Here is a 25342-nt window from a genome sequence, read left to right on the forward strand (position 1 = left end):
GCGCCTCCGCGGAGCCGGAAGTCAGGGCTGCGCGGCGCTGCCTGCCTTGCCCTCCTCTCTCGGGGGGCGCCTCCCTGGCCGGGACTCCGCCGAGCGGAAGGGCGCGCTCTCGCTCTCCCACCGCCACGTCGAGATGGGGCCGGGGCGCGTGCACGCTGCGGGTAGGAGCGGGCAGAGGGCAGGCGAGGGGGGGGCGAGGTTCAGGTTCAGGCCTCTGGGGGGGTGTGCTGGGGAAGGGCCCCCCTTCTTCTTCTTCCTGCAAGCCCAGCTGGGGCGCAGCGCCCGTCCCCGGGACTGGCACCGCGTCTCCCCGTGGCAAACGCCCCGCGGTGGGGCGAGGATGGCAGGCTCTGCAATCTCCTCTTTTAATTCTCCCCTGCCCAGGGCAGCGCTGGCCTTTGAGAGTGAGAGACAACCCGGGATAGCCGTAAGCTTTTTTCTGGGGGGACGCATACCCCTAAACATTTTGTGAATCTAAGTTTGGACCCATTGAGGGACAGTGTTTCAATATGAGCAGGAAAATGAGAGTACCTCTAAACATTTTTTTTTAATGAAAAAAAAGCACTGGCCTTAAGAGAGTTGTGTCTCATTGGTCGCTGCTCTGCCCTTTTAGCCATAGCTGTCAACTTTCAGATTTGAAAATAAGGGATCAGCAGCCTCACCTGTCCCGGGGACAGTCTACAGGATATCTAACAATCCGGGATAGCAGTGGGAAACGGCACTGGAATAAGGGAATTTCCCACAAAAAAGGGAAGGTTGACAGCTATGCTTTTAGCTAGCAACCAGGGTAAAGGTAAAGGGACCCCTGACCATGAGGTCCAACCGTGACCGACTCTGGGGTTGCGGCGCTCATCTCGCTTTATTGGCCGAGGGAGCCGGCGTTTGTCCGCAGGCAGCTTCCAGGTCATGTGGCCAGCGTGACTAAGCTGCTTCTGGCGAACAAGAGCAGCGCACGGAAATGCCGTTTACCTTCCCGCCGGAGCAGTACCTATTTATCTACTTGCACTTTGACGTGCTTACGAATTGCTAGGTTGGCTGGAGCAGGGACCGAGAGATGGGAGCTCACCCCGTCACGGGGATTCGAACCACCGACCTTCTGATCAGCAAGTCCTAGGCTCAGTGGTTTAACCCACAGCGCCACCTGCGTCCCATATATCTTTTAAAAGCTTAGAATAATAGAATTGTAGAGTTGGAAGGTACACCAGGGGTCATTTAGTCCAACCCCCTGCAATGCAGGAAGCACAGCTGAATAATCCCTGACAGATGACTATCCAAGCTCCGCTTAAAAACCTCCAGGGAAGAAGAGTCCACAACTTCCCAATGGAGTCCATTCCACTTCATTCACTTTTATGGGGGGGGGGGAGTAAAGGGTGCAATATAGTATAGTCTGGGGGGGCCTCAACATTCTACACTCCCCCCACCCCAGCTCAGCCTGCCCCTTCCTGCCTGGACTCTGTCCCTTGGTCACACCAGAGTGTAAGGACAAGACTTGGCCAATATGTGCAACAAGGTGAAGTAGACAGCAGGATATTTTTTTTTGGGGGGGGGGTATCAGCAGCCAGTTTGAACTTGCTGTGTGTGTCTAGCAGTGTGCTGGTTTTCAAAATGCAGATTCTCCCATTCCTTTGCCGTTGGCAACCTCTGGTCTCTTTAATTTGAGAGGCACCAGAATTATACCAGCAGAGGCTACTTTTCCTGTTAGAAGGCAGTAGCTTCCTCTGTCTCCAAGTCACAGGAAAAGTAGCCTCTGCTGGCATAATTCTGGTGCCTCTCAAATTAAAGAGACCTGAGTCAAGCTGTCTAGGGCACCATCTGCATGAGAACATAGAGAGAGCCTGCTGCTGGGTCAGGGAGTTGCCTAAGGCCTCTCAGCACCCTTCACAAACTACAGCTCCTGGGAGCCTTGACTGCTTAAAGTGGTTTGATACGGCTTTGGTCAGTATTGTTCAGATTTGGGACCATCTCAGTCGTACTCAGGGACGCGGGTGGCGCTGTGGGTAAAACCTCAGCGCCTAGGACTTGCCGATCGCATGGTCAGCGGTTCGAATCCCCACGGCGGGGTGAGCTCCCATCGTTCGGTCCCAGCTCCTGCCCACCTAGCAGTTCAAAAGCACCCTTAAGTGCAAGTAGATAAATAGGTACCGCTTTATAGCGGGAAGGTAAACGGCGTTTCCGTGTGCCTCTCTGGTGCCGGTTCGCCAGAGCAGCTTTGTCATGCTGGCCACGTGACCCGGAAGTGTCTGCGGACAGCGCTGGCTCCCGGCCTCTAGAGTGCGACAAACGCACAACCCTAGAGTCTGTCAAGACTGGCCCGTACGGGCAGGGGTACCTTTACCTTTACCTTTACCTTTACAGTCGTACTCAGCAATTCTGGGATTGAACTCAGGGCTTTGGCATGCAAAGCTGATGCTCTGCCGCTGATCCACGACTCCTTTTCTCCCTCTGGGGTGCAGCTGCCATCCTTTTCATCTTATTTTTGCAGGCACTCAGCTGTCAGAGTCTCCTTCCAGCCGGAAGAGGCACAGCAACAAGAAGGAGGATCCTGGGCCCTTGACCCTCCACAGCTGGACCAAGCGCCTCCTGGGCTTTGAATGGGCCGATCTTTCCAGCTGGCACCATTTTGTCTGCTTACTTAACAGGCCGACTGACCCTGCGGCGCTGGGCATCTTCCGCTTTCTCTTTGGTGAGTCTTTTGCCTTAAGAGTGCTGGCCCTGGGAGGTCGGTGTGGACTGGAGAGTGCTTGTAGGCCCCTCAGAGTATTGAGATGCTGGATATCTGTAAGGATAAATCCTTTTGGCATAGGTATAGTTTAGGAAAGATTCCAGGATGTCAACTGCTTTCGGAAAGATGCTGATCTGTGCCCACAGCAGCAGCTTTCCACAACCTGGTGCTTATTTTTGGATATTTTTGGATTACAACTCCCCTTAGCCAGTGGAGCACAGACTGCATATTTGCTATCAGGATGGATTTAAGGTGCTCACTTTGGTGTATCAAGCCCTTGGTAGCCAACCTGCTACTTGAAGGAGCACTTTGCCCCATTGCTTGCCTTAAGGTGGAGAGGCAGTGCTGATAGTGCCATATCTGTAATATAGCAGGGCCTCCTTGGTTACAGCTCCCAGGATATGGAATGCCCTCTCCTTGGAGATTTCCTTTCTTATGCATTCAACACTAGCCTAAAATAATAATAGTAGTAAGAACAGCGACAGCAGCAACATCTGGAGGCCACTAGGCTTTAGAAAGCTGATTTACAGTGTTCCAACAATTTCGTACTGTATCCGCAAAGCTCCATCCCTCCATGTGTGTCTAGACTTGAATCCCAGTTGACACCTGAGGTTCTGCTGCAGGTTACCTTCAGCAGCAAAGCCCAAGAAACAGGGTCTTTGGGGTCATGGTGCCACACATGTGGCTTTCCTGTCCTAGTTGCTGCCTGTCTCTGGGAGCAAGGGAAACACCTCATCTGGATCTTCAGAAAAGCTGCTGGAAGCCCCTGTTGTTGGCAGTCATCATTCTCTTTAACAGAAGTAGGAAAGCAATTATAACACTAACAGTACAACGTGATAAAATAATAATAATAATAATAATAATGATAATAATGATAATAATGATGATAATAATGATAATAATGATAATAATGATAATAATGATAATAATGATAATAATGATAATGATAGTATGTCAGGTTGAGAGGAGTTCCCTACCAGGACAGACTTTGCTCGTGTGCTCAAGACATTGATTCCATAAAACATATTTTGTTGCACTGTGCAAAATATGAGCAAGCTAGGGCTGAACTGATACTACCCTTGCTGGTACCTTTCCCGTGAAAATCAGAGGCTCACTATGTCAGGTTCCTATTGGAAGACTGGACAAATGCTAGAACATTAGCAGTGGTGAAGTTTTTATCGGTGGTTACAAGAACCAATGATCCCTATCTTTAAGTCTGAACAAAATGCTTGTTTAACCTGGAGGTAGGTTGTCTGAATTGTGCATTGCTTTGTAACGATTTGTTGGGTCTCTAGAACGTAATAAAGATTGATTAATAATAATAATAATAATAATAATAATAATAATAATAATAATAATAATAATAAACATTACAGTGAAAGTACAGTTGCTGGAGAGAGCACTGCAGAACTTATTTGTGACCTAAGGGCCTCCCAAGGTTGAGGTGTGAGTCAGGAGGGTGGACTTGACTATCTGCCTGACTAGCAAACACCAGAAGAGGCCACCAGATACTGTCAAACCCCAATCCCATCGGAGCTGGGATTGTTTCTTTGTGGGCCTTTCCTTTCCTTTTTGCTGTCATCGAAATTTAAAAATGGTATGTTGTTTCATTCTCTGGTACCCTCTTGTCACAAGCCATGCTGTTGGTCCTTTGAGGCTGAACGGGGAGAATGAAATACAGGTACAAAGCCTGGGGTGGGGAGGACAGGTGAGCAGGACAGGTGCAGAGTGTGCATTGGTCACTTGCTGTTGTCGGGAATTGATGCTGAATTGACCCAGGCTGAAGACTCCACATATTCAGCCTCTGCAGCAGGTGCAGGAAATCCTGGAAGAAAGGGCACTTTCCTTTCCAAGGGATGCTTCTGAGCACCTTGCCGCGAGTGCAGGAAACTCACCTGAGCTTGCCCTTGGGCTGGCAGGCATAAGATAGTGCTCCCTGCTAGTCCACTCTGTGTTGCTTGGTCTTCCTGATGCACCTGAAGTTTGCCACAGTTGAAGCCAGGAAACTTGGCTAGATTTATTTGACCCACCAATGCTGATGTTGTGCTATTTGCTCATCCTCAATGCATCATTTGATGTCCACTGCTTTCTTTGGAGCCTTTAAACTTGTGAGGATCTTCAGTGCACCCTGTATTGAGATGTAAATGCAACAACTACCAGACTTTTAGAAGACATCTGAAGGCGGCCCTGTTTAGGGAGGCTTTTAATGTTTGATGTAGTACAGTATTTTAATATTTTTTTTGGAAGCTGCCCATATAGCTATTTATATAATAATATAAATTATTATATTAAATTATATTAATAAAATAAATTATTATTATTATTATTATTATTATTATTATTATTATTATTATTATACCTAGAAAGGGTGGTGGGTAGAGTTAAGAGAGAGCATGGCCATGCTGAGACCCGGAATGGGTGTCAAGAGCCCAAATTAGGTGGCTTCTCTCCTCCATCATGCTGTGTTTGTGACCTTTTGGGAGATGCTGGGTGCAGGATTCATGACTGTTTTTTCTCTGCATGTGATGGCTGCTGCTGCCCTCCTTTCACACACTCTCTGCCATATCTCTTGCAGGAGGAATGTCTCTTCCTACACGCCTCCTTCTTTACAAAGCTGCCCACAGGGCCTCTTTGCCAAACAAAATAGATAGGCTGGTTTTCCTGAGAGCTGTAGGGGAAATAATTTCATGGCGGTTGCAATCCAGTTCAGTGCACAGGATGTGGAGGAATGCGCTGCTTTTTTAAGCTGTGGTGTTTCCCTCCTGTACTGGAGCCAGCTGGTTTTGGTGGCAGCTGCAGAGATGCCACATCCGTAGCTGGCAGCAGCTTTGGGCTTCTCATTTTGGGCCAGTGCTGCTGGCCTCTCTCTTATCAGCAGTGATAGGAGACTTTGGACTTGGCTAGGAGAGATCAGGGTGTGATCCCATCGTGGGCTGCACTGGATGGTTTGTCCTAAAAACCAACAAAGTGTGTGTGTGTGTGTGTGTGTGTGTGTGTGTGTACAGAATGACTGACCTTTCCTTTGAATCACTGCTGCTTTCAATGAAAAAAAAATCTACTCTGTGTTTTGAAACTCTCTCTGAGCCCCCTTCACTCTTCATTTGTGGCGCACATCTGACAGTTCCCCCTGACCCTCAGCATTTTCTGGAGTGGACTGCAGTAGCACATAATGTACCAATGTGGTGTGCTGGTTAGAGTGTTGGACTAGGGTAAGATAAATGTAAAAGACCCCTGGATGGTTAAGTCCAGTCAAAGGCAACTATGGGGTGCGGCACCCATCTTGCATTTCAGGCTGAGGGAGCCAGAGTTTGTCCACAGACAGCTTTCCGGGTCATGTGGCCAGCATGACTAAACCACTACTGGCGCACGGAGGACCGTGACAGAGGCCAGAGTGCACGGAAACGCTGTAAGAGCCAAGAGTTCAGATCCTCACTGCAGGCCTGTTTCCTTCCAGTGTTTGACCCCATTCCACCCCACATCATTCTTCTCTCTGGCCCTTGCCTAGGTTTGTTGATGGCCTTGGACATTCCCCAGGAGCGAGGCTTGAGCCAGCTGGACCACAAATACCTGGATGGGCTGAAGGTGTGCCGCTTCCCCCTCTTCAACTTCCTGGAGCCCCTTCCGCTAGACTGGATGTACCTTGTCTACACAGTGATGCTGCTGGGTAAGGACACTGGGAGAAGTCCGGGGAGGTGGGGTGGACCAGCACTGCAGTGTTGGCTCTGCCTTGTTTCCTGGGCTTTTGGGCCTTGTTGGGTTGAGTCCGGCTGCAGAAGACGCTTTGGGGACCTGACCTTGCCTCCTTCGCTGCAACAGGTGCTTTGGGGATCATGCTGGGCTGTTTCTACCGCCTCAGCTGCCTGCTCTTCGTGGTGCCTTACTGGTATGTCTTCTTCCTGGACAAAACAACATGGAACAACCACTCCTACCTCTACGGCCTCCTGGGCTTCCAGCTCTTGTTCATGAACGCAAACCGCTACTGGTAAGGGGTACCCCTTTGCTTTGCTTTTACCCAACAACCCTGATGTCAGGTTTTGCAGTGCCTCCTCTTTGCTCACAACATGCTTATGCCAAGTAAACACCTTTCCCGGCATTTCAATTACACAATTTCCGTTTGACATTTGAACAGCTTGTGTCAGGAGTCAGGAGCAGGTCAGCAATGAAAAAGCACCAGTCTCAGTGAAGTTAGCTCTTTATTCCAGGAAACCAAAACAGTGCAGTGATCACAGCAACTCTTCCCAGTAGGTCTTGCTACATTTGTGGCCGTTGTGAGACTGTGGGGCCTTCCCAGTGCCTCTCTAAGGCCCCTCTTCCCCCAGTTCCTTCCCCAGCAGCCTAAGGCTCCTTTGTCTTGTCTCTCTTTGCTCCACCCTCTTCATTTCTCTGTGTGTTCTGGGAGACCAGCAGGGAGGAGAGCTGGTCGCAGCAGGAGGGAGAGCTTCCCTGGCTTCTTCAGCAGCCTGCCTCCACTTCTGCCTATTGACCTCTGCTTCTGCCACAGCCTCTTCCTGCTCACTAAACCCTGTTATGTCTTCAGCTTCCAACACATCCTCCTCCCAGTCTGCTCCCTCTTCTCCCTTCTGACCACTTGTCATCATTCCACCACCAGTCCTTGGGCTCTGAGCCTTGTTCCCCTGGGGGCTCCCCAGCTAGTACCTTCCACCCCCCCACCCCTGCCTCTATTCAGTCCAAGACACTTGCAGGCTCTGGCGTGAGGTCCCTAGGAAGTCTCCAGCAGCTGGAGGAGGAACATGAGCAGACATCTTACTTCCTTTATCTCATAAAATGTATATGCCACTTGTTTGGAGAAAGAAACCTCAAAGCGGTTTACAAAAAAGAATAAAACAGTGAAATAATTGGTAAAAATAGTTAAAAACAGCTATTCAAAACATTTTTAAAAATAATTAAAATAAATGATAAGCTGAAAACCAGATTAAAACACCCGCCAGTGTTCTACATACAGTATCTGAGCAGGCTTGCCAAACAAAAATTGTGAAAAGTGTTCAATGAATGATGTCAACAGGCAGGGAGTTCCAAAGTGTGGGTGCTGCCACACTTACAAACTACAGTGGTACCTCGGGTTACAGACGCTTCAGGTTACAGACCCTGAAATAGTACCTTGGGTTAAGGACTTTGCTTGAGGATTAGAACAGAAATCGTGCTCCAGCGGCAGCAGGAGGTCCCATTAGCTAAAGTGGTGCTTCAGGTTAAGAACAGTTTCAGGTTAAGAACAGTTTCAGGTTAAGAACGGACCTCCAGAACAAATTAAGTTCTTAACCCGAAGTACCACTGTAAATGCAAGTCATTGATATTTAACTCATAAATCTTGTGCACGTTGACACCAGCAGAAGTTGGTCTTGCATTGCAAGGCATTGGCCACATTTCACATTAAACCACAGTTGAAAATTAACTACAGTTTAATGTGAACAAGTAACCTGCTGGCACACACTGTTCAAGGGCGTCTCCTTTGCTGCTTCCCAGCTCCTGCCTTTGCCTTAGGAGAAGCAAAGCCTGTGCCTTGGCTTAGTGTTGGTGAAAACCTGACCTTATTTCTCTCTGTGCAAACCATACGTAGTTATCCAGTAGCAACCCTTGGCTACCACTCAGGGCTTGCTTGGAGGGCAACAAACTACAAATCTGGATTCATAGGTCATTGCCTGGAATGTGCACCTTCACTGCACTTAGTTTGCCCATGACCAGCTCCAAACTGTGGCAAAGACAGATTCCAGGTGCCAGCTTTCTGAATGAGTCAGGATGCTCAAAAGCTTCTTCTGACCCCCCGCCCTTGTTGCCACTGGAGAAGTGACTGTGGCTTCTGGGTTTCAGAAAGATTTTGTGGACCTCTTGCAAGATCTTGCCAGAAACTGAGTGCTGCAGCTGTGTGACCCTAGCAAGCAAGGCTTCAGCGGAGGTGTGGGAGGCAGTGGTGGGAGAGGCGGCAGCAGGGGACGAAATTAGATGGGCCACGCCTGACAGCACCACCTTTTTAAAATGTCTTGTGTTGTGCTGGGCTGAAAATAATATTTCAGAATTCTTAAGTGCCATCACTCAGGAGGAGGCCTTAAGCATCCAGAACGCCTCTGGTACTGGCTAAGCTGATTTGGACCCCCCCCACACACCTTTGTCTCGATTTAAAATGGTCTGTGGGTAGCTTCTCAGTCCCACTGGAGGCCTCTTGGTAATGCATCTCTTTCCTTTAGGTCTATTGATGGCCTCTGGAATCCACAGAAGAGAAACGCGCATGTTCCGTTGTGGAACTACACGCTGCTGCGCACACAGGTAAAGCGCTGCTGTTATTTCCCCCTAGCCCCCACCCCAGTATGCAGACTCCTCTCAGTGTCTGCACTGATGTGTCCTCTGGAAACTGTTGTAAACAAAAATCTGCCCTTTTTCCCTTATGGGGTATCCAAGAGCCCATACGGAGTCCTTACGTAGGTTCCCTATTGGTAGGAGAAAATAACAGAGGCCAACCAGAGAATATTGAGAAGCAAAGCAGCTAGTAAGCCTGATCTTTATTGATCTGTTGCAACAGGGTCTTTACTCACCACACACAGGAGGGAGGAGCAACCCAGAACCAAGGTGCGCCTGCCCTTATATAGACATTTTAAATTCCCTGCCCTGGAGCTCAAGACCACCCCTCCATACATCATACGTTATCACAGAAGGGGTGTAACCTAAGACCACCCCCCAGATACATCATACCTACATCACAGAAAAGGCGGTCTACAGCAGAAATCTGAGTGCATTGTTTATCTCATCTGACAGGTTACCTGTTTAATGGTCACTTGATTGGATTGCCCGGAGAGCCTAGCCAGTCTTTTGTAATGATAAATACTTAGTTCCTGAGCCAGGTCACAGGCTCACACCCTATTCATATCTTAAATGTGCCCTTCAGACAGGATTTGTGAGGAAAGAGACAATGGGGAGGTTTCCCACTTTGACCTTGCAGAGAAAACATTTGGTCAGTTTGGGAATCAAAAATGGTTTCAGGTCGGTCTTCCTGTGCTGATCTATGTACGTACTTGGTTGGTACACTTATGAACATTTAACATATATCTAAGACCTCAAAATTCCTATCACAAAACAAAGCGGCCTCTATGTTGATGGAGGAGCCAGGACCCCCCATCCCCCACAGAAGCAGCATGGGCTCAGCACTGACACTGGCGGGCTGTGACTTTCCAGGTTTGCAGGCCAGAGTCTTTCCCAGCCCTACCTGGGGATGCCAGGAATTGTACCTGGGATCTTTTGCGTGCAAAGTGTGTGCTCTGCTGCTGAGCAAGAGCTCACCCCCTTCATTGGGGGATATGTAGCCGGGTCCTTTCCTCACCCCGAAGGTAGTTTGGAGATGGGCAACCCCTTTGCTCCTGCCTGATGTCTTGTGCCCCTTGCCTGACTAGTTTGCTTCAGAATCTAACTCACAGATTCTTGGCCTTGTTCCCGAGCAGATCTTCATTGTGTACTTCATTGCGGGCATCAAGAAACTGGATGCGGACTGGGTCGAAGGCTACTCCATGAGCTCCCTTGCTCACCACTGGCTTTTCAGCCCCTTCAGGTGAGGAAGAAAGGGAGGGAGGGAGGCGGAAGCAGTGAAGGAGGAGAAAGGTCAAGGAATCACACAGGTGGAAGGTTCCAGCCGCTCCCTTCTGCATCCTAGATTTGGGAGGGTGGAATTCCCACGAAGGGTCTGGCTTTAGCTAGGGATAATACTTACTAGTTTTCAATTACAATCCAATAATAACTGCATTATAACAATACCAATTTATAATACAATTATTAATACCAATTGTTCAAATACTAAATTATATAATTTAGATAAAGTGGCCCCCTGTGTGCTAGATTTGATGAATTGATTATTTGCTTTATTTCTGCGTTCCAGAATCGTATTAATTTCCAGTCATAATGATAATCCCTTATACAACAACTGCAATATTAAAAACTTCTATTCGTGTTGACACATTAAATGAAAAAAAATGAGAGGCACAAATACAAGATGGGTGACACCTGGCTTGAGAGCAGTACATGTGAAAAGGATCTAGGAGTCTTGGTTGACCACAAACTTGACATGAGCCAACAGTGTGACGCGGCAGCTAAAAAAGCCAATGCAATTCTGGGCTGCATAAATAGGAGGATAGCATCTAGATCAAGGGAAGTAATAGTGCCACTGTATTCTGCCCTGGTCAGACCTCACCTGGAGTACTGTGTCCAGTTCTGGGCACCACAGTACAAGAAGGACACTGACAAACTGGAACGTGTCCAGAGGAGGGCAACCAAAATGGTCAAAGGCCTTTTGGTCTTTGGTCAACGATGCCTTATGAGGAACGGCTAAGGGAGCTGGGCATGTTTAGCCTGGAGAAGAGGAGGTTAAGGGGTGATATGATAGCCATGTTCAAATATATAAAAGGATATCACATAGAGGAGGGAGAAAGGTTGTTTTCTGCTGCTCCAGAGAAGCGGACACGGAGCAATGGATCCAAACTACAAGAAAGAAGATTCCACCTAAACATTAGGAAGAACTTCCTGACAGTAAGAGCTGTTCGACAGTGGAATTTGCTGCCAAGGAGTGTGGTGGAGTCTCCTACTTTGGAGGTCTTTAAGCAGAGGCTTGACAACCATATGTCAGGAGTGCTCTGATGGTGTTTCCTGCTTGGCAGGGGGTTGGACTCGATGGCCCTTGTGGTCTCTTCCAACTCTATGATTCTATGATTTATAAAGCTACAAGTGAGGAACTCAAATTAGATTCTTGTTCTTCCTGTGTGTGGCAGTTATTCTGTCTGTGGTGTTTCTTCCTGTCCTTGTAAGATGTTATGTCTTTCTTTCCCCTGGTTGTTGCTGTTATCCATCATGCCTTGGGCGGAGCTGATATCCCATTGTTCCAGAAATTTCTCCATCGCTCTGTCCTGTGCTTCGCTGTTTTGCAACTTTTGCAACAGCTGCGAAAGTCACTCTGTCCCAATAAATAACCTGTTTTTACCATTTCCCCTCTCAGTCTGAGAAGAAGAGCGGTCTGTCGAATTGCAGATGACTCAGTAAAGAACATTATCAGTTCCTTGGCAGTTCACAGACGCCTTTCATCCTTCCTTCCAACTGAAGATATATGATATATACTTCCAATTAAATTAAATTCCAAGTCCTCTTAGCATTATTCAGTTCACTCTGCAAATAATAAAGGATAGGGAAGAGTCAGCTCTAAGTTTCTATCATTAAGCCTTTTGCAAAATAGAGCTTCCCTCCCTTTCTCCTTTTTTTACACACACAGTTCCATTTGATATTATATTTCATATTTATAATCCAATTCTTTCATTCTCACTTGTACAAATATAATTTGAACTAAAATTCAGAGGAGAGTTGCCGAATCATAAATGTAGAGAATAAAACTTTAAACAAACCATAGGCTCCACTGTCTGCCCACCGTCTTTTTCACCAAATGAAGTCTTATCTTCAGTTTTGTTCTGCATTTTGGGATCTCATCTCTTCTAGCACGCGCCTGTACTTTAGTCCAATTAAGCTCCAACTAACAGGAGAACCTCTGCTTCTTAATGACGGCATTGGAGGGTTTCTGGTGGGCAAAATGTTTTTGCACTCAGCTCCTCCCTGCCCCCCCCCCCCCGCATTCCATGCCAGAGCAAGGAGATGAACTGCGAGTGAAGCCCCTTCCCCCTGTCCCTGGGGGGGAATTTGCAAGGATAATTACCCTCAATCATCCTTGTTTTTCCTTCTCTCTCTGTCATGGAGTCTGGCTCCATTAAGGCAGAGCAGAACCAGAAGCCACCGTTCGGTTCACATTTTTAAGTGAGCTGACCTCCCACCACTTCGATGAATACATGGATTGGAATATGATTATCCTTTGGACATGACCAAATTTTGTGATACAGTTCCTGGCGCAAAAAAGTGTGTGTTTGTGTGTGTTTGTGTGTGTTTGTGTGTGTGTGTGTGTGTATATATATTTGCAGATTTAAAACTAAAATAAATTTAGAAATGCATTCGTGATAAAATGCATATCTAAGTTTACAGTATGATTTCGTCTTACATGGTGGTTCAGTTCCAAAGGTTCTGCATTTACATGAAAACTGCATATACCCAAACCCTTGGAACTGCCCTGCGGCTAGTGAGTGAGGGTGGGAATCTGCATGGGCTTTTTTTAAAAAAGAAGAGACTTGTGAATTATCACATAGAAATTGACATTGCTGTGCATCCCTAGTCCTGAGCATCGGCTGTTCACCTCCACCCACCACTTCTCAGTTATGCTGTCTCTTCTATCTCAGGTTGGTGCTTTCAGAGGAGATGACCAGCCTGCTGGTAGTGCATGGTGGGGGTCTCATGCTGGACTTGACCGCTGGCTACCTGTTGTTTTTTGACGCCACCCGACCCGTTGCTCTTGTCTTTGTCTCCTACTTTCACTGCATGAACTCCCAGCTCTTCAGCATTGGTAAGTTCTCCAGATGTCCAAACAACTCTCTTCTTCGCAAGAGGGTCAGGAGCCCTTAACTCCTGCCTTGTTTGGCTTTGGCCGCTAACCACGCTCCTGCTTGCCTGCGGTGAGTAAGAATCCCTTTTAGGTAACCAGGAAAACAAGTTTTTTTGGCTGTTTGGGAAAAAATGTGGGTGGTTCCTCACAGTGGCGTAGCGTGGGTTGTCAGCACCCGGGGCAAGGCAAGTAATTTGCGCCCCCTAACCCCTAACCTGCCACTGCTGCCAGCTTCTTCTTGCTGCTGCCTGGTCTGGTCTGGTGTGGTTCTCTCCCGCGCTCAGTGCTGCACTGGGCGGCCGCTGCACTGTCCCTCCCCCAGATAGTCCCTCGCTCTCTCTCCGCACCGCATGCCTGGCACCCACCCCCTCCACAGTGGGTGGCGACCCAGCGGCTCGGATCGGATTCGCACAGCCAGCACTGCAGTGAGAGAGAGTGAGTGAGCCAGGTAGGGGCAGAGAGCTGCGAGTGCGAGCGCCCCCCCAGATGTTGCACCCGGTGCGGCCGGCACCCCCTGCACCCCCCACGCTATGCCACTGGTTCCTCACACCACCCCCCTTCATAGTATTAACAGGCTGCAAATTGCTAACATAGGTTCATGCAGAGAGGAAAAAAATCCCCAATTTTTTTTGGGGGGGAGAGAGATTTGGGGGGGGGGAGAGGCTTTTGCAGACACTTGCAAGCCTATGTTAATGCCATTTGGGGTAGTTTGTGTGACAAACTTGGAAATAAAACTTCCTCCTTGTCTTTGTCCTTGCAAGGTGGTGGGTGGGAGATGGCAATTGTACATAACCTTAGCATTGGCCTGGTATTGCAAACATCTCCTTCTCTGGCCTCCCTGTCCCACTCCACAGAAGTCCAATTTCCTGGCATTTTTTTCTTGCCCACAGGTATGTTCTCCTACACCATGTTGGCCACCAGCCCCCTTTTCTGCTACCCAGACTGGCCACGCCACCTGATTGCCAAGTTCCCGGCCTGCTTCCAAAGGCTCCTGCCCCTTTCAGAGGCTCCACAGCCCAGCCAGGAGTGTGTGTATGGAGGAGCAGGGCAGCAGAGGTTAGGCAGAGGAGCCCAGAAGCTGGGGTTGCGGCAGAAACTGGGGGCCATCTTCACAGTGCTGTATGTGCTGGAGCAGCTATTCCTGCCCTACTCCCACTTCATCACCCAGGTGAGACAGGCCTGCTTGGCAGAAGCAGCCAACATGGTGGTGCCATGGATAGCGTTGCGTTAATTGTGTTAATTCACAAAGCCCTAAACAACATTAGTCAGACTCCACCTGGAGTCCTGGAAAAAATTCTGGGCACCCCAGTTTAAGATGGATATTGACAAGCTGAAATGTGATCAAACTGGGTGAATGAGGAGGTAAAGGGTCTGGCAACCAAGCCTTATGAGGAAGAACGGGGATGTTTAGCTGAGGAGACTAAGAGGTGATGAGATATCCATCTTGAAATATATAAAGGGCTGTCACTAGGAAGATGGAGCAAGTTTACTCCTGCTCTGGAGGGTATTGTGGGGTGTTTCTTAACTCTTGCAGACGTGCATATATATACATGGGTCTTGGAGCAAAAGGTGCTGGATGTTGTCATTAGACAGACAAGATTTTCCTTGACGTGGGTCCTCTGGGAAGCAGAAGATGACGGATCTGGGCTAACAAAGTGGGAGGGACTGAGGAGGCCCCCCCTGAGCCAGTGCAATTCTTCCCATGATGCATTTCTTTCCCAGCATTCCTGCAAGCTTGAGAGGTTCCCTGGTCCAGAGCTACACTGAAATATATTTCTGCGGGATAGTAATGGCCGAATCTTAATCAGGATTGTGAGGTGAAATATCTGGTTGCTGGTAGCTTTTAGTCAGAAAATAATAGTCCAAAGTGGCAGCTCAGTGCATTGTCCATGACTGTCAGGCTGGGAGAGTGAAGGAAGAGGGAAAACAAGCTCCTTTCTGGGAAAAGTCACCAGATTTCCCCTCAACTCCTTGTGCAGGGCTATAACAACTGGACAAATGGACTCTATGGCTACTCGTGGGACATGATGGTCCACGCACGCTCCCACCAGCATGTGAAGATTACGTACCGTGATGGTCTCACTGGGGAGGTTGGCTACCTCAACCCTGGGGTCAGTTTCTCTTCCTTTCCATTTGCAAGGGGGCAGGGGCAGCTTTGGGCTACTTTACTTGAGCTGCTTCTCACATGGCACACTGCAAATCAAATAATAGAATTGTAGAGTTGGAAGGGACCCTGAGGATCATTTAGTCCTGCAAAGCAGGAATACACATCTGTCCCGTACAGGGATTGGACATAGGGATACATTGCATGTCAGGACAGAGGCGCCAGCTTGCAAGGGCGATAGGGGGCGGGCGGGCAACATTGCATGTGTGACATCCTAATGTTGGGAGGAGCTGGGGGCTGAGCCAAACGCATGACTTCAATGGCTGGCATCTCCTCCTCTACCTCCTCTTGGCGCCACCACCAGCAGGTGGCAGCTTTGACCCTCTTGCCCCTCTGTGGAGGAGAAGGAGGAGGAGGAGTTGGCCACTGGAGCTGTGCTGTGCTCGACTCCACACTTCACCTCCATGCATTTAGAACATTGGGGGGCCCAGCCCCCACCCCCAAAATATGGGAAGGGGCAAAAGAACTGAGCCCACAAGAGCTGGTGCCCCTGGTCGGTTACATGGTTGCATTCAGACCACTGTACCTGTGTCAGTTTTAACTGCAGGAGTGTGATGTTTGTCAAGGCTGCCTGCTATGTATCTCATAAAATAAGCCCATGCCATGTGTGACAGATATGTAGGGAAGTGTTCATATGCTGTGTATTGCAAGTTGCTTTGAGTTAACTTTATGCAAAACAAGAAAAGGGGGGAAACATGCAGGGCATATCCTGTGCCGTGGTGCAAATCTCCCTCCGCCGCCGCCGCCCCCCCATTTCCCAGAGTTGTTGACCTTTTTTAAGGGAGGACAGTGCTGCCGGCAGGGCTGGAGGAGGCAGGCAGCGGCTGGAGGGTGGGGAAGAGGCGGAGGCTGGACGTGGCGGCTCCCGGCTCAGCTGGCCGCTTTGTGCCGCGGTAGCCACGGCAGATGGAATCTCCAGGCATGGTGCGGCATGACGGAGGCAGGCAAGGGCGGCAAGCTGATGCTGGGAGGCACCACATCCAGCCTCCGCCTCTTCCCTGGCACCCTCCAGAACTTGGCACCCTGGCGTCCTGCGCCACTAGCCTCTATGGGAACATGACTAATTAGTGCAAGTAATAATCATAATTGGGAGGATCACTGCACAGCCCACCCACTTCAAAGTGGTTTCCTGAGGATCTCAGGAGATGGGAAACCTCCAAATGATACTTACAAATAATTACTTGTTGATGCTTGTGGGTTTTCTGCCATATTTATATATACACACAAAAATACAAGCTGTTTCATAGACCAAGATGCATCAATCTGGGATGCCTAACTTTCTTTTGGAATAAAAATCCAGCTTTTAGAGAAAATAATAATAATAATAATAATAATAATAATAATAATAATAATAATAATAATAATAATAATGCCGCCCATCTGACTGGGTTGCCGCAGCCACTCTGGGTGTTTCATCAACCTCAGCTCTGGGAAAACTACAGAGTCATCTGAACTTCATGCAGTTGGAGTAGGCGCTTTGGAGCCAGACAGTCGATAGCCCTAGTTAACCTCACATTCCAGCGTGCCACCAGGGAACCGGCTGAGAGGCCACCAGAAAGGGATAATGCATCTCCTTTGGAAGCTGTTTGGATCCATTAAGTGTCAGGGGCAGACCATTTGAATCGGGTTGCGGAGAAGTCTAGTTGCACCAGGAAGTGATCTGACCATGGCACTTCTTTTGTTCCACTGAAACTTAATGTCAGATCACCCACATCCACAGAGGTAAACACCAGATCTAAGGTGTGTTCATGGCTATGAATAGGGCCATATTTATTCAGAGACATCTCAGTGGAGACCATGCTTTCCATGAAGTCCCAAGCAGCCCCTTGTCAGGCCATGTCAGCATGGATGTTAAAATCAACCAGGACCACCAAGCCAGGTGTCTCCAGGAGAACATCCAACATGACCTGAAGCAATTTGGGCAGGGAATCCTTGGTGCAGCAGGGAGGTCAATACACCAAAAGGAATCCTGTACTGCCCCTATTGCCCAACTTCCAGAACATGCACTCAGAAAACTGTGTCTCCCTAATAGGACTCCCAGTGAAAACTAAAGACTTCCTAAAAATCACTGCACCCGCCTTCTTCCCCACCCACATGATATGGGTTGCTGTGTGTAAGAGAAACCTGGTGGATAAGCAGTAGCAAGAACAGGCTCCTCTACCTTGTCCAAGCAAGTCTCTGTTATAACATGCCAGGTCAATTCCTCCATCAAATCATGGATGGCAGCGGTCTTCTGAATCATTGACCTGGCATTGCACAGTGTCTTGTGGGACACCTGTAGCCTTCTTGTCAGGGCCAGACCTGGAGGCAGGGATAGTCTTCAAACAACCACTAAACCTTTCTCGATAATGATGTGGTCTGGTCCAAATTCAGCAGCTGGAACAAATAATACATCTAAAGTGCAGAGAGGTGAATTTGCAGGAGCTGCATAATCTTTGGAATCTGCACTTTCTAGCTGTAGAACTGTTGGGATTTTGGGTACTGACTGCTAGACCTTGCTGCTCTTAAGACCTCTCATGGCAGCAAGTCTGTCCTCCTGCCCTCCCATTCTCCTCTTCCCTGCACCCCCCCCCACCAGCCTGCCACCATTCCTGTGCCCCAGCTGAGACTTGCATGTGTTAGGGCAGGTCTTCACCCAGAGTCGACGCTGGAGGGACCACGCAGACATGGTGAAGCAGTATGCCACCTGTCTCAGTCAGCTGCTGCACAGCTATAACATTTCGGAGCCGGAGATCTACTTTGATATTTGGGTCTCGATCAACGATCGCTTCCAGCAGAGGTGAGTGAGCTGTTCCAGCAGCTGAAATGCCCTTGAGATTGCTGCTTGCAATGACAGTAAAGCAAAATTGGGGAGCTTCCAGCCCACAGGCCCAATCAGGTTCCTCGGTCTTCCCCAACTGGCCAGCAGGCTGCTTTGGCCTGGCCATGCCAGCTGTGTGGCTGGTAAAGACGAGGCTGTGCCAAAACCGGGGCTGCCAGGCACTTCCTGTCATTAATCAAAGGCACCTGCAACTGTACATCAGCTGATCACTGGGGCTTTCAAAGCACAGCGCCTTTGCCTGGATGGTTTGATTTCAAACCAGGTAAGGAGAAGCAGGTCACTTGATGTCATTGTGACATTGGGTGATTGGCAGGCGGACTGTCTCTTCACCTGTCATACTTGGCCCACGGGAGGTGGGGAGGGGGAATTATACAAGCTGCACTAACAATTCCAGTAAATTTGGAGTGCTATACAAGTGTTGAGGGATGGGGCAGCTGTTGGGGAGGGTGGGGGTGGAAGTTAGGATGTTGCTTCCCATCATGCAGTTCCTTCGTAATGTCACTGACTTTGAGGAGACACTGGATAGAACACTGAAGAACCGCCTGTCCTTAAATGGGTAAACCTCTCATAAACTCAAGCTGAGCCCATCCTGCAAAGCTTGGTGATGAGCCAAATCATTGTGGTCTGTGACTCAAAAGATATTCTGGAATTGAGCTCATGGAAGGAATGACAGCCGTATTGGATCGGAGGAACACAGCCATGCAGGCAGAGCCCTCTTCCTTGCCAGTTATATTGACTTGACAATGGCCGGGGTCCTTCTGATTTGGGTATCTTCACTTTGCCCATGTCACTCCCCTCCTTAGACTCTTTGATCCACATGTGGACATTGTGAAGGCTGAGTGGTCCCCTTTCCAAAAGACGACATGGGTGAAGCCTCTGCTGGTTGACCTGTCACCCTGGCGGACAAAGCTACAGGAGATTGAGGATGCTCTGGACAACCAAACCGAGGTGGTCTTCATTGCAGACTTCCCAGGTACGTCTGTGCTGTTTGCCTTCTCCTGGAAACGGTATCCCTGTTTAAGCCAAGTCTACTCAGTACTCTTTGGCATGTTGCCTTTTGCCTGTGTGAGAAAGCTGCCAGAGCCCCTTTTAACTGCCTGTGTAGGGAAGCCATTGCAAGAGACTGGTGAATCCTCACCTGGGGGTCACCTTGGGGTGTCAGAGCAGCCGTGGTCTTGGGGCTGCTCCTAGGCGCTCTGTTGCATTCCAGCTGCTCATCTCCCAGTTGTCCCCCATGGCAGGCCTGCATCTGGAAAACTTTGTCAGTGAGGACCTTGGCAACACTAGCCTTCACTTGCTGAAAGGGGAAGTTGCAGTGGAGATTGTCAGCACGCAGAAGAACCACACGCTGCAGGAAGGAGACAGGATACAGGTGAGGAGGAAGAGAAGGCTGAGAGGCGATATGATAGCCACTTTCAAATACCTGAAGGGCTGTCCCATGGAAGATGGAGCAGGCTTGTTTTCTGCTGCTCCAGAAGGGCTTCAGGTTACCAGAAAGGATATTCCGACTAAACATTAGGAATGGCTTTCTGACTTTTTAACTGTGGAACAGAGTACCTGAGAAGGTGGTGGACGCTCCTTCCTTGGAGGTTTTTAAGCAGAGCTTGGAGGACCATCTGTCAGGGATTCTTTAGCTGTGATTCCTGCCTTGCAGGGGGTTGGACTAGATTGTCCCTGGAGTACCTTCCAACTTTACAATTCTATGGTTCTATGAGGACCGAGCTGAGCCTTCGCAATTGGAGAGCAGAGGAAGGGAAGCCTTTTCCAGCCGCCTCCAGGACCACCAGTGATCCTGATGCTCTGCCCCTAAGCACAAAGGAAAGGCAATGGGCATCTAACCACCTCTCGACCACCTCACACCCCCCGAGCCCAATGAAGTATTGGAACCTTCACCCCATGCGCAATATTTGCATGCACTGCTGAAAGGCCGAGGCTTCATGGTCAGGCACAGGCTTTGCATGCAGCAGGTCAAAGGTCCAGTTGCCCAGTATCATCTCAAACAGCAGCAGGGCTGGGAAAGACCTCTGCGCTCCTGTGACCTAGGAGAGCCACTGCCAATCGGGGGAGCAGAGCAGCACTGGCTCAGATGGACCACTGCTCTGTCATTTATACCACATTAAGGACTTGTCCACACTTCCACTTGTCCTGTGCCTAGAAAGGACAGGTCTGGGTGGTTTTCTGCTTAACTGAATGCTTTCTAGGTATGGGCCTGAACACTTTCCATGGGAAAAGCCTCTCTTGAGTGTTAAATCAGTCAATGACCACACTAAACTGCTGCTATATCATAAAAAGCTGACTATCTCATCTTTAATATAGCCCATTTTCTCTTTTGAACTGAATATGGCCCCTCTTGTGCCTTGTGAGAACTCAGAATCACAAATACAAACAAACCATGACCAAAGGAAATAGTTTTGAAAGTAGTAGGAGCAGAAAAACTTTACAAAGCAAGAAAGGTGTTTTGCTCTAGGCTCTCTCCTGGTCAGTCATAAATAAGCAGTCAACATGCTTGGAGGAACCTGCTCCAGCCCTCCTCTGCCTCATAGCACCCCCACCCCAGTAATGGGGAGTACTGCCCATTTTGAGAACCCCTGCTGTGGATGGTGGGGCCCAAGCAAAATGAGATCAGGGCCCCGTGTTGATATTCCAACTTTGCTCTCTTCCTCTTGGACACAGCTGCCGCCGGGGAAATACCACAAAGTCTTCACAGTGTCCCAGGAACCGTCCTGTTACATGTACATGTACGTCAACACCACAGAGGCGGCTCTTGAGCAGAACTTCACTCGGCTGCAGGAGTTGCGGGAGAAGGTGCAGAATGGGACAGGTAAGGCTGAGCAGTGGTTGGGGGGGGCAAATGAACTGGGGGCCTCAGAAGGTCTCCCGGCTGCACCGCCGGCTCCAGGGCACCAGCCTCTGCTGACACAGTCCTCCTCTATTTCACGCCTGCTGCTGGGACAGGCCAAGGACTGGCCTTGGGCTCTTCAGTCCCAAGCGGAAAGTTCAAGGTGCCTTCAGGTGCTTTCAGGAGAAATCATGAAAACACCTGCCGGTTTCTTCCATCCAGTCCAGCATTCTGTTCTCACAGGGCACAGCCAGATGCCTGAAGCAGAATCCCACAAGCAGGGCGGGAGTGTAGTAGCCTCTCTCACCTGCTCCCAAACTCCCACAAACTGCCTCTGAGGTGAAACATAGACATTGTGGCTAATAGCCATTGCAAGCCTTAAAGGTAAAGGTAAAGGGACCCCTGACCATTAGGTCCAGTTGTGTCTGACTCTGGGGTTGCAGCGCTCATCTTGCTTTATTGGCTGAGGGAGCCGGCGTACAGCTTCCGGGTCATGTGGCCAGCATGACTAAGCCACTTCTGGCAAACCAGAGCAGCGCACGGAAACGCTGTTTACCTTCCCGCCAGAGCGGTACCTATTTATCTACTTGCACTTGGATGTGCTTTCGAACTGCTAGGTTGGCAGGAGCAGGGGCCAAGCAACGGAAGCTCACCCTGTCGCAGGGATTCAAACCGCCGACCTTCTGATCAGCAAGTCCTAGGCTCTGTGGTTTAACCCACAGAGCCACCCACATCCTCCATCAATTTCTCTAATCCTCTTTTAAAGTTTGTGGACATCACTGCCACTAGTGGGAGTGAGTTCCATTGTTTGACTCTGTGCTGGGTGAAGAACTCCTTTAATCTCTCCTGAGTCTTCCCACATTCAGCTTCATTGAATAACCCTGAGGTTTTATATGATAGGAGAGGGCTCCCTGTCCACTTTCTCCACACCAGAGATAATTTTATACAATCTGCCATGTCTGTCCCTCTCTCATCTCCCCTCCCTGCCAAGTCCCAATTTTTTCTAAACAAAAAAGTCCCAAACACTGCAGTTTTTCTTTGCAGAGGAATTACTCCATGCCCGTGATCATTTTGCTTTCCTTTTTCTGAAACAATGTCCTTTTTTGAGGTCCAGCACCTGAAACTACATAGAGAGTATCCCAAGTGCAGTCGCACCATAGGTTTACACGATAGCATTATTTCATTTTCAAGCGACTCTCAGACTTCTGATACTAAATCCTGATATTGCCCCCGCCCCCAGAAACGGAGCCCCTCCCTCCAGAGCTACAGCCCATCTTGGACAGCTCCATGGAAAACGTGACGCAGGTGGACCCTGTCGTGGAGGCCTTTCTCCGCCGCCAGTGGCGCATGGAGGAGCTGCAGAAGCGCCGCAACGCCACACTGGCCGAGCGCTTCCACCGTTTCATCGCCAAGAAGTACTTCGTATTCCGGAGGAGGTGAGAAAAGCCTTCTCTTTCTGCACAACGTCTGCCCTCCCTGCCATTTCTTGCTGGCTTAACCTGGTCCACTTTCTGGCTTCGGCAGCTGGATGTTGCTGTGGGCACCCTATAGTCTGGCTGCCAGGGTGACTGCGTTCATTTATTTACTTCATGTTTTTGATAGCCTGCCTTTCTTCCAAGCTGGGATTCAAGGTAGTCTCCAGCGTTTAAAAATGTTGTTATAAAATACAAAGTAATAAAAGAAAACTAGTTAAAACCAAAAGTTAAAAGGCATCAGAACACATTTAGAGCCAGCAGTTAAAATATACAGTGGCCGCTCGGGTTGCAAATGTGATCCGTGCGGGATGCACGTTCACAACCCGCAGTAGTGCATCTGCGCACATGTGGGTTGTGATTCAGCACTTCTGCACATGCACGACTGCTGAAACCTGGAAGTAAGCCGTTCCGGTACTTCCGGGTTTCGGCGGTCCGCAACCCGAAAAAACGCAACCTGAAGCGTCTGTAACCCAAGGTATGACTGTAGTCTGCCCTGACATTAACCAGTGATCAGCATTGTCTGCACCTTGGTTTTTAAAAAAGGCCTCTCTAAACAGGAAGGTCTTAGCCTGCTGGTGGAAGGATAACAAAGAGGGAGCTAGCCTCTCTTGGGAGGAAATTCCACGGTCTGGGAGCAGCCACAGAAAAGGCTCTCTTGTGTCACCTCCCAGCTGTGCCTCTCCTGTTGATGGGACTAAGAGAAGGTGAGCTCACCTGGGCAGGTTCATATAGAGAGATAGGATATTTTGAGTAATCTGGTCCCAAGTCATACAGAGCATAACCAGCACTTTGAATTGTGATTGGAAATGGACTGGTAGCTGGCAAAATTGTTTTAACAAAGGAGCAACGAACAAAGTGTCCTTTGTTTTTCTGGCAGTTCCTCTTCACAGTGCTGGTTTGTCTTACATTTTAGAAAAGGCCCTTCCCTGGGCACACAGTCTATGGTGGTGAAAATGCACAGCTGGGGAACTAAATCCTGACCTCCCCGGCAGGCCAACTTCAGTCAGTGGGTGGGGCTGCTCACCTGTCCGTCACCAAATATGATGGCAGCAGGAGAACAACCTCAAGGGGGCTCTGCTCTCTCGGCGCCCGTCACCTGGCCTGCACTGAGAGCAGTCTCACTGGCCGAACCAAATGGGGAATGCTCTAGGGCAGAGCTTTCCAAACTTTTCAGGATGGTGACACACTTTTTAGACATGCATCACTATGCGACACAGTAGTTCAGTTTTAGTAGGAAACCGGAGGTTAAACTAAGAGCATTCGCTCGACATACCTGCACATTGCAGCTAACATGTCATGGCACACAGTTTGGAAAACTCTGCTCCGGGGCCACAATGTCATATGCTGATAATCATAAAACAAAACAGCAACAACAAAACCCTCAAATCAGTTTACAAAATGGATAAAACAATAATTATAATTACTAGCAAAAATTAATAAAAATTAAAGACTTTCAAAATGTTAAAATAATAATATATTAAAAGTATATTAAAACACACATCACCTTTCTAAACTTCAGCATAGGCTTGTCTAAACAAAAATGTTTTTAGCAGGTGCTGAAAAGATTACAGTGAAGATGCCTGCCTGGTATCAAGAGGGAGGGAGTTCCAGAGTGCAAGTGATAGAATATTGAGTTCTAACCAGTGTGGAAAGGGTCTTATGTGGCACCTGTAACAGGGTCAGTTCCATTGATCTAAGCGGTTGACTGGGCATATACGGGGTGAGACGATCTCACAGGTAAACTTGACCCTTGTTCTAAAGGGCTTTATATACTAATAGTAACACCCTGAACTTTGGCAACTAATGTAGATATTTGAGCAGAGGTCTTATATGCTGACAGGGTTTTATCCCTATCAGCAACCACGCTGCAGCATTCTGCACTAACAACAGCTTCTGGGTTAAGCGCAAGGGAAGCCCCACATAGAGAGCATCGCAGTAGCCTGCTCTTGAAGAAACCATATCTAGTGCATGCAGACATTAAACTGATAAGGTGAGTTCCTTCTGTTTCTCTGCCTTCTCAGCCTCCTGATGACCTGGATTTCTCTGCGGAACTTGTTGTTGGGCCGCCCACCCCTGGAGCAGCTGGCACAGGAGGTGGCCTATGCCAACATGCAACACGAGGAGGTCCGGACACCCAGCAGTCCAGACACGGTGCCAAAACAGCCAGGGCGTTCTGAACTCTGAGCAGCAGCCGTCGCTACCTCAGCTGCCAGCAGCAGCAGCAGGGAGGCTCTCGCAATGGGGCCAAAGGATGGGAAGTTGGGGGAACACTCTGAGCGTGCAAAAGAGCCACTTGCTGGACTGCGTGGCTTACCCGCTCTCCCTTTTCTGGACTTCTGCTCTTCAGCCAAGGCTCTTGTACTGGCTTGCTGAGACCCATTGTCTTCTGCCCACCTCCACTGGCCTCTGCCAGTGCCCCACCAGTGCCCTCCTCCTCAGTCTCACTGTTGCCTTTTGTAGATTCAGCATGGAGGAAGATGATGGGGACAAAACCAGCATTAGTGACAGAGATTTTCACCATCCTTTTAAAAACACCCAGAGGTAGCTGCTGTCTTGGTCCAGAAGAGAAAAAACTCCCATATCCACAAACTGGGCAATGCATTTGCAGGACCAATGAAAATGCTGCAAAAGAGTGAGCAGGTTTTTGAGGTTTCTAGAGCTGTTCATGAACCTGAATGTTAAGCCAAACTCTGAATGTTGGGAGTTTTCCCTGAGATTATTTTTCACCTAATGTTGGCTGAAGTTGAAGGGGGGGGGGTTGCCAGGCAGTGGGTTGGCTGGGCCTGATGGGAGATGTAGTCCAAAATATCTGGAAGGGTATTAGATTGGGGGTGTCTGCTCTACCACTTGAGCTCT

The 25342-nt window shown here is 49.0% G+C and overlaps 1 protein-coding gene across 1 annotated transcript; it reads left to right on the plus strand.

Annotated features, from left to right (window-relative positions):
• The first annotated feature begins 10 nt into the window (after positions 1 to 10).
• On the plus strand, positions 11 to 24892 carry GGCX (gamma-glutamyl carboxylase). The gene is made up of 15 exons (XM_081202993.1): positions 11 to 161; positions 2483 to 2683; positions 6228 to 6386; positions 6539 to 6704; positions 8923 to 9001; positions 10168 to 10274; positions 12985 to 13148; positions 14078 to 14355; positions 15167 to 15298; positions 17979 to 18130; positions 18976 to 19145; positions 19414 to 19544; positions 20846 to 20993; positions 22252 to 22447; positions 24508 to 24892. The coding sequence occupies exons 1-15, from the start codon at positions 134 to 136 to the stop codon at positions 24668 to 24670; spliced, it is 2274 nt and encodes a 757-aa protein (XP_081059119.1). The 5' UTR covers positions 11 to 133; the 3' UTR covers positions 24671 to 24892.
• The last annotated feature ends 450 nt before the right edge of the window (positions 24893 to 25342 follow it).

Source organism: Podarcis bocagei, assembly GCF_964188305.1.
Source record: "Podarcis bocagei genome assembly, chromosome: 7".
Lineage (NCBI taxonomy): Eukaryota > Metazoa > Chordata > Lepidosauria > Squamata > Lacertidae > Podarcis > Podarcis bocagei.

Coding starts and splice junctions, on each gene's coding strand:
- GGCX (XM_081202993.1), top strand. CDS start 134: ATGGGGCCGGGGCGCGTGCACGCTGCGG. Junction 15,299..17,978: donor TTGGCTACCTCAACCCTGGG/GTCAGTTTCTCT, acceptor GTGTTAGGGCAG/GTCTTCACCCAGAGTCGACG. Junction 22,448..24,507: donor TACTTCGTATTCCGGAGGAG/GTGAGAAAAGCC, acceptor CTGCCTTCTCAG/CCTCCTGATGACCTGGATTT.